At 33.6% G+C, this 8,808-nt stretch overlaps 1 protein-coding gene and 1 long non-coding RNA gene across 2 annotated transcripts; one reads left to right on the top strand and one right to left on the bottom strand.

The window, feature by feature from the left end:
- Positions 1–370: 370 nt before the first annotated feature.
- LOC9327000 (replication protein A 70 kDa DNA-binding subunit B) lies at positions 371–999 on the top strand. The gene is made up of 2 exons (XM_021010765.1): positions 371–560; positions 650–999. Exons 1-2 carry the CDS (start codon positions 397–399, stop codon positions 921–923), a joined length of 438 nt encoding a protein of 145 aa, XP_020866424.1. The 5' UTR covers positions 371–396; the 3' UTR covers positions 924–999.
- Positions 1,000–3,302: 2,303 nt separating this feature from the next.
- LOC110225363 lies at positions 3,303–4,749 on the bottom strand. The gene is made up of 4 exons (XR_002329728.1): positions 4,627–4,749; positions 4,384–4,500; positions 4,157–4,210; positions 3,303–3,357 (listed from the first exon to the last, which is right to left on the bottom strand). It is a non-coding gene; the product is annotated as an uncharacterized LOC110225363 (long non-coding RNA).
- Positions 4,750–8,808: the final 4,059 nt, after the last annotated feature.

Consider the following 8,808-nt stretch of genomic DNA (forward strand, 5'->3'; position numbering starts at 1 on the left):
AATCAATGCTACCTACCCTGCTGTTCTTGAGTTTGTGGCCAAGTAAGATATGTTTAAACATCACATTTCTTTTACTAATATAGATAACTGTGAATCCTATTTATAATATCTAAAGTTGATTTCGTTTTCTTTTATTTGTTAAAAAATAGTTTACCACCTGATGTTATTCCACTGACTATCGAAGATTCGAAGGCAAAACAAGTGAATGCAGAACAGAGAAAAAAGGATTACTATGATCGTTTTCCAAGGAAAACCATCTCTGGACTATTTTGTTTTTCTGAGGTATTTGTATTTGATAATATTATTTTTTCTAGCAACTATTAAATTCTCTGTCTATACTACTAATTATCTATTTTTTTGGAATAGACTGGAAAGTGCAACATAATTTGTACCATAATGAATATCGACACAGACTATTCTTGGTATTTCTTTAGTTGCCTCAAGTGTAGCAAAACTGCCTATAAGATTCCAAAGGTTGAAAATGAGATTGTCAAGAAAGGCAAGAAAGAAATGTTTTGGTGTCCAACATGTAAGGAAGACACTCCTAAGGTGATACCAAGGTAAGACTTTGAGATTTGCTAATATATATCTACATTTGTCAGATAATAACTATGTACCTAATCTACTTTCCTGTTCCTTTGATATGTAGGTATCTTTTAAACGTTGGAGTGATGGATAGCACTGGAGACACTAAATGTCTTATCTTTGATAAAAGTGCACAAGATATAATCGGTGTGTCTGCAGAGGATTTGCTGGAAGGGAAGTGGGATGAGGTAAACAAATTTGTTGTTAATATGTATATAGACCATATTATTCAAATATCTTATATACTTATTTCAATCTATCATAACAGATTCAGGATCCTACAAACTTGCCTCAGCCAATCAGAGATTTGGTTGGAAAGACTTTCCAGTTTCTGGTGACTGTTGGAAAGGAAAACATCAATGAAACTGATGATACCTACAAGGTTTCAACCGTTTGGCTGGGTAATGAATCTGACAATCTAAATACTATTGAAGATTCTGACCAGCAGACTGACCAACGTAATGACCTCTCTATTGATCAGGTAATGTTAGTAGGTGCAACCAAAATCAATCTATCAAAAAGTTATTCAAGTTTATCACTAAAGGGCTGGATCGTGTTTCAATTAAATAGTGAGTACAATCAGTTATACTCAAGTCAGGGAATAAATTATGGATACTTATAACTATATAATTTAATGACTTTGTTATATGAAAGATTATCTATTATATATTGACTATCCTGATTTTCTTACTTACAAGAAGGACTTGCTCTGACCAATAGTGGTGAAACCATTGACCCTTTAGGTCCTACATCATCCACTCCTTCATCTAAGCGTAGTATGGATGCAGTTTCTGAGGACATTGAAGGTCAGGGTTCTACTACTAAAAAGGCATGTGTCTCTTCCCTTCTTGGTGACATTGAGAAGGAAGAGATTGAAGGTGGCAAGAATTAAGTTGTGCTGGCTGGGAATAATGTAGGGAGCTTGGCTGTAGCAATTAGTTTTTTATTTTTTTCTTTTGTTCAAGTTTCAAAACTTACTAGGTAAGTTCCCACGCTACGCGCGGGCTTATGTTTAGCTATGATGTTTTACAATATTATCTTTACTTTTTTCATTCATTTTAAGAACTTGTAGATTTTTGAAATTATTTTCATATGAAAGTATGAAACTATTAAATTTTATATTGTATATTTAATATATTTCGTAAAATTCACAAGTCCAAATTATAGATGAAAATAGAGAGTTCTTAAGTTTGTGAAAGTATTAAGAGAATTCAAAATAAACAAAGGTCATCAATGTGAGATATGTGCTTATCATCATTTTGTCAATATTGCCATTCGTCGAAGGATTTGTTTTTTTTTACTTGTGCACTTTAGTTTTAGGTAAATCAACATCACGAGTTTTCTCTTTCACCAAAATAATTTGAACATCATCTATAACCAGAAAGAAGAATAATATTGTTCATGGGTTGTGTTTCTATTAAATCTTCTACTAACTTTGTCTCTAAACCCAAGAACTCAGCTTCATGTATGCAAGCCAATTCATGAAACTATTACTTGCCACATAGAACCTACAATCAATCACTTTTTGAATTTAACTACAACAAATATACACACAATTTTGCATTTTGTATGGATAAGAAGTTGTAAGAACAAAAATGAATGACGTTGTGTGCTACCATTTATTCTATTCATGTTTTCCTTTTTTCTTTGTGCATTTTGCTCAGTTAACTGGTAGAACAATATTAATGTTAGTAAAACAATGTAGATATAAACATTTATAATAACCTTACAAACTCCTTGATAAACTTACCTTTTAACTATTTGGTGCATATAAAGGTAGGTATGAGGTGATGGAGTATAAAAACTGTTTTAGCTTTGAGAATGATGGCTTATGAAGAGTTGATATTTTAAAATGATAGAGGAGAAGTTTAAGGGTCATGATAATATGAAATCTAAGTGGTAAAAGTGTATTGATTAATGGAAGGTAAAACTGAACTTTATATTTTTAAACCCGACCCAGACGTTAAACCGGACTACCTTCTGACTCATAGAGTTATTGGGTAAACCGGATTCGATCACGGGTCAATTGATTCAAATTTTTTTAATGTATTTAATATTTCTAGAGATTATATAATTTTATAAATATAAAAATAAAATTAATCATACTTTGTTTAACAAAATATAAAGTCTAAAAATAATAATAGAGTGATTAAAATTTTAAAATCCAACAAAAACCATTTGAGAAGATCCTAAGAATTAAAAAAAAAGTTCTTAAAATAATTAAATAGTAAATACACTAAAAGACTAAAACTTCATATTTTATTCCAAAAAAACAAATGAATTTTGTTAAACCCATGCTCGGCCGGTTCAGCCAGTTCACCGGATCGCGTGTTAATGGCGGGTTTTTATGGGTTTTTCTAGTTTTAAAATTGGCGGATATTAATACTAAACCCAAACCGGAGAAGTGTCCGGGTCGCACAATAACCGATCGGACCGGGCGGTTCGGGTCGGACGTGAAAACACCGGTTTCAACTTTTAATTCTATTTGGACATGTGTCACTCTCTTAAGTGCTGACGTGTCACTCATATGGAGAGAGTTGGCCAACTTTTATATATATGATTTAGTTTTTTCCTTTAGCTATATGCTATTTAATTCTCAGTTATTTTGAATTCAAGCAATAAACTCTAAGCTTCTCCTTATACTAAACTCTTTGCAAAATATAAACTAACTTATGCTTAAACTAAAGATCACAAAACAGAAAGAGAAAATATACTAACCTGTGCTTTGTACTGATGAATTTTCATATATAAGCCCCATTACTGTAGCTAATACTGCAGATAAAAGAAAACACATATTAGTAACAAACATTGAGAGACTAAGATGAATCTATACTAATCTGACGATATCTATACTATAAATGGCTAACTTAATTAATATGTGAGATATATAAGTACATATATTTTAAAGGGCATATGTGCAAATATTTTAAAGATCTTAAGCTATTAAAATCTATCTCCTATTCTAAATCGTTAACAAATTGGAATAGTATAGCAGTATAGATAAATCAGTTTTAAAAGGGTTCATTGTTGTAGTATAACAACTGTTTTCACGACCAAACTGGCATATTTAACCTATTAATATACAAGATTCTATGCTAAAAATAAGAATCAATCAATTAGATTTTATTATGAATATGGAAAAGAAAATATATTCTGTAATCTTTTCAGTGTAATGCTATCACACTAAATCAGGCTGAGACGATTTCTTTATAATCATTACATAACCATTTTACACCTTCAATCCTAATCTACAGCTACTCGCCTCATTAGCAAAGAAACATCTATAAGGTCAGTCTTTTAATCTCTTTCAACATATAACATGTTCATTGACAAATGACATAATTGGAATTATTTTTCCTCACAAATCTATTTTGTTTTTCAGAATGAAGAGAAGAAAAAATGAAACAGTAAAAGAAAATAACAATGTAATGCAGACACCTAACACAAAGCGTTCTAGGTCTCAGCTACATGATGAAAACATAAATCCAAATCTACAGAACCAACAAGATAGGAGTGATGTTCAAGTAAAAGGGATTTTTAATCGATTGAGATCTGGAAATAGGTAACATACCAGCCCAACAGTGTGATTCTGAAGCCTTACAGACAGTAACTGGTCCTTCTTCTTCTGCAGCCATACAAAAGGAAACACAAGGTATGTAAACATTTATATTCCAACAATATAGCATCTACATATGATGCTAACTTATAAATAACCATAATGTATAGGATTTGCATCTACAGTTACTTATAATACGAGTGTAAGATCAGCCAAAAAAACAGCAAGGACACAGAGAAGACCTTTTCAAGATGTGCAGAACATTATTAATACATCACAGCTTCACAGCGAGGTTCACCAAACTCCACTTAATCCACATAAGCCACCAGAAAAAAAGGGGAAAAAGTGGAGTCCACCATCTGTTAATAGCAAACAAGGTATACATGCCTCTCAATAATATGAAACTATTACATAAAAAGTATTAATAGATCAACACTGATGGAGTAATGTTTATTTCATGAAGCTGCTAAGGGTATTATACTTACCAATTCAAGAATCAATCTGAGGTTCCCAAAGTCTTTGGCAAAGGAGAAGAAAACATCTCACAAGAGTTATGATACAACAATCGAAGAAGACTCTGATGAGATCCTGAATTCAAAGGAAGAAACATATATTAATATGAGTAAGTAAAAATCATTATGATATATTTTCTAAACTTAATAAAGCATCCACTAATCAGGGGAGAAAACTATGATAGGTGATTTGGAGGAAACACGTGAACAGGTTTACGAGTGTAGTAGTCCAGATGAAAATGATTCAGAAACATCTGAAGATTATGAAACCATAGACGATATCCCAATCGAAGTCAAACAAAGATATGAGTTTTTATCAATGTTAGATGAAAGTTTGACCAAAGCTTTTGGAGAAAGAAAAACTCCTAATGTTTCTAGCAGAAAGAACAAAAACATAGGTACTACATCATTGGTTTATTTCTAATTCTTTTCTTACACAAACTTTACTTATGCTAAACTGTCTTTCTGTTATTGTAGAGTATCTAGATCATGGAGATCCTGTCTACTCATGTTCCTACTGCGGTGCTATTATGTGGTATGCCGAACGCATCAACAGACATAAGAAAGTTCGTAAACCAATTTATACTCAATGTTGTCTGCAAGGATCTGTGAAACTGCCTTTCCTCCATAATCAACCAGAACTGTTATTTGCTTTGCTAACCAATGATGATGACATGAGTAGACACTTTAGAGAGAACATCCGAGCATATAACATGATTTTTTCATTTACTTCTCTTGGGGGTAAGTGTGATAATTCTGTTACAGCGGGAAGGGGTCCTAATATGTTTCAGATACAAGGAGAGAATTACCACCAGATGGGAAGTTTGAAACCTGGAGAAGGTGAATTTCCTAAGTTTAGTCAGCTATATATAGTTGACACAGAGAATGAAGTTGAAAACAGAGCAGGAATTTTAAGGTACATTCTCTAACTTAAAACAAGCAATTACAGTATCCAGACTTTGTGTTTTTTTCTGTAAGTATTAGTGTCGTTGCTAACTAAATTAATATTTCAGCAAAGGAAAATCTGCTGGGAAATATAAGAAGAAGCCAGAGTTGAGAAAAGAAATAATTGAGGCGATAATAAAGCTGCTAAATGAAGTTAATCCATACGTTGCTCATTTTAGACAAGCTCGTGATAGGTTTAATACCAATCCTGAACAGAGCTTTCACATGAAAATAGTGAGTGACCGTGTCAAAGATGGAAGAACATATGCAGTGCCAACAGCTTCAGAGGTCGCAGCGCTGATTCCAGGTGATTTTCACATTGGTATGCCAAGTCGTGACATTATTATTGAAGAAAAATCTGGGTATTTACAAAGAATCAGTGAAATAGAACCATGTTATCTTGCTCTACAATACCCTTTGTTGTTTCCAAAGGGTGAAGATGGTTATAGGACAGGTATTCAGAAAGGGAATAACCATGGTAAAAAGAAAAACAAGCCCGAAGGAACTGAGGAGAATGATTGCATAAGTTTGCGTCAATGGTATGCGTATCGTATACAAGAGAGAAAGAATGAACAAAGTATCCTGCTAAGGTCAAAACGGTTGTACCAGCAGTTCTTGGTTGATGCTTATACCACCATTGAAGCTAATAGGCTCAAATATATTAAACTGAATCAGTCAAGTTTACGAGCTACTAACTATGATTCAGTTAAAGAGGCGGCAACAACAGGAAAGACAGATATGAATGAAGAAGGAAAAGCATTTTATCTACCAGCTACTTTTGTTGGTGGGCCAAGATACATGAAGAACATGTACATGGATGCAATGTCTACATGTAATCATTATGGATTTCCTGACCTATTCATTACGCCAAAATGGCCTGAGCTGGTAAGATTCTGTACTGAGAGAAATTGTAATTCCGATGATAGGCCAGAGATCATAAGCAGAATGTTCAAAATGAAGCTGAATTCTCTAATGGATGATTTAACGAAGAAACATATATTGGGGAAGACTGTTTCATGTAAGTGATTTATTTTAATAGTTGCGTTAACAGTCTACAATTTAATTATCTGTTTCTGCTATTTTTTTAAATGTCGTTTAACTAATATTATTATCTCATGTTGTTCTCGCAGCAATGTATACAATTGAGTTCCAGAAAAGAGGTCTTCCTCATGCACATATATTGATATGGATGCATCCAAGTTCTAAGTTTCCAAAACCAGAAGACATTGATAAAATCATTTCTGCGGAAATTCCTGACAAGAATAAAGAACCAGAACTTTATGAGGTCGTAAAAGACATGATGATTCATGGACCATGTGGCGTCGTCAACCAGAATTCACCATGTATGCTTGAAGGGAAATGTTCTAAGTTTTTCCCAAAAAAACTTAGAGAACATACTAAGGTTGATAAAGAAGGTTTCCCTTTGTACAGAAGAAGAAAGACAAAGCTGTTTGTGGAGAAGTGTGGATTTAAGTGTGACAACGGATATGTTATACCCTATAACAAGAAGTTGCTGCTTCGCTACAGAGCTCATATTAATGTTGAGTGGTGTAACCAAACTGGCTCTATCAAGTACTTATTCAAGTATATCACTAAAGGGATGGACAGAGTTTCAGTAGTTGTTGAGCCTAATGAAAAGTCTACAAAGACTACAACTACTACAGAGAAGTCTGATAGTTCAAACAGTGGGGGCACAAGTAAAAATGAAATACAAGACTTCTTTAATTGCAGGTATAAAATCTACTTGGAATTAGGTAAATAGTTTAGATGCTTAACTCATTTCTAACTAATACATGTTTTATGATATTGTATCAGATATGTATCAGCATGTGAAGCTGGATGGAGAATCTTGAAAAATCCTATACATTATAGGTCAACGTCTGTTCAAAGATTATCCTTCCATCTACCAGGCAAACAACTATTATATTTTAAAGGTGATGATGAGGTGAAAACAGTTTTGAAAAAATCAGAATTACAGAATTCGATGTTTCTTGCTTGGTTTGAATTGAACAAGCGGTGTCCTAAAGCCAAAGATCTCACATATACTCAGATTCCGGAATATTATACTTGGGATGGTAAAACAAGAACTTTCAATATGAGGAAGCGACCAGGGAAAACAATCGGAAGGATTAATTATGTCCCACTTATTTATGAGGAAGGTTATTATTTAAGAGTGCTTCTAAATCATCAAACTGGACCTGAAAGTTTCGAAGACATCAAAACAGTGAATGGCGTGGTGTACAAATCGTTCAAGGAGGCATGTTATGCTCTGGGTTTGCTAGACGATGACCAGGAGTATATTGATACAATAAAGACAACCAGTTTTTGGGCTACTGGAAACTACTTGCGTTGTATGTTTGTTGTAATGCTCCAGTCTACCAGCTTATCTCAACCAGAAGTTGTTTGGGAAAAAACATGGGAACTTCTATCAGAAGACATCGAAAGAAAAAGGAGAGAGTACTTTAAAAGACCAGGTAATTTTTGATCAAATAATTTAGTCTCTTTGGTTGGTTTAAAGAGTTGTTACTTTGCAATTTTAAGTAGTTTTTGTCATGATTATTCTGTCTTACAAATAACACTGTTTTTTTACATATTTTTGGGACACAGAACTAACACTTACGGACGAGCAAAAACAGATGTTGGCTTTAAAAGAAATCAACAGCATCTTACGAAGCAATGGAACATCTCTAACAGCTTTCAGAACAATGCCACAGTTACCTGATGAGGAAATTGATGATAGTAATGTCTTGATACTTGATGAAAAAAGCTACGATCGCAATGAACAGAAGGAAAAACTTGAAGAATCGTTGCAGAAAATGACAGATGAGCAGAAGAGTGTTTATTTAGAGATCATCGATGCTGTTGATAATGACAAGGGAGGTGTCTTCTTTGTCTATGGCTTTGGTGGAACTGGTAAAACTTTTATATATACGACACTCTCAGCTTCTGTAAGATCTAGAGGTTCTATTGTGCTAAATGTTGCTTCCAGCGGCATTGCTTCTCTATTGTTACCTGGTGGGAGAACAGCGCACTCTAGGTTTGGTATTCCAATAAATCCAGACGACTTCACTGTATGTAATATTGAGAAAGGTTCAAATCAGGCAGAATTAATAGAAGAAGCGTCTTTGATAATTTGGGATGAAGCTCCAATGATGAGTAAGCATTGTTTTGAATCTATGGATAGGAGTTTCAAAGACATTATTAAAGGTG

The sequence above is a fragment of the Arabidopsis lyrata genome, assembly GCF_000004255.2.
Source record: "Arabidopsis lyrata subsp. lyrata unplaced genomic scaffold ARALYscaffold_1, whole genome shotgun sequence".
Lineage (NCBI taxonomy): Eukaryota > Viridiplantae > Streptophyta > Magnoliopsida > Brassicales > Brassicaceae > Arabidopsis > Arabidopsis lyrata.

Bases quoted from the DNA above. Each gene is read 5' to 3' on its own strand.
- LOC9327000 (XM_021010765.1), top strand. From the start codon at position 397: ATGAATATCGACACAGACTATTCTTGGTATTTCTTTAGTTGCCTCAAG. The intron at 561-649 runs GTAAGACTTTGA...TTTGATATGTAG, and splicing joins ACTCCTAAGGTGATACCAAG to GTATCTTTTAAACGTTGGAG.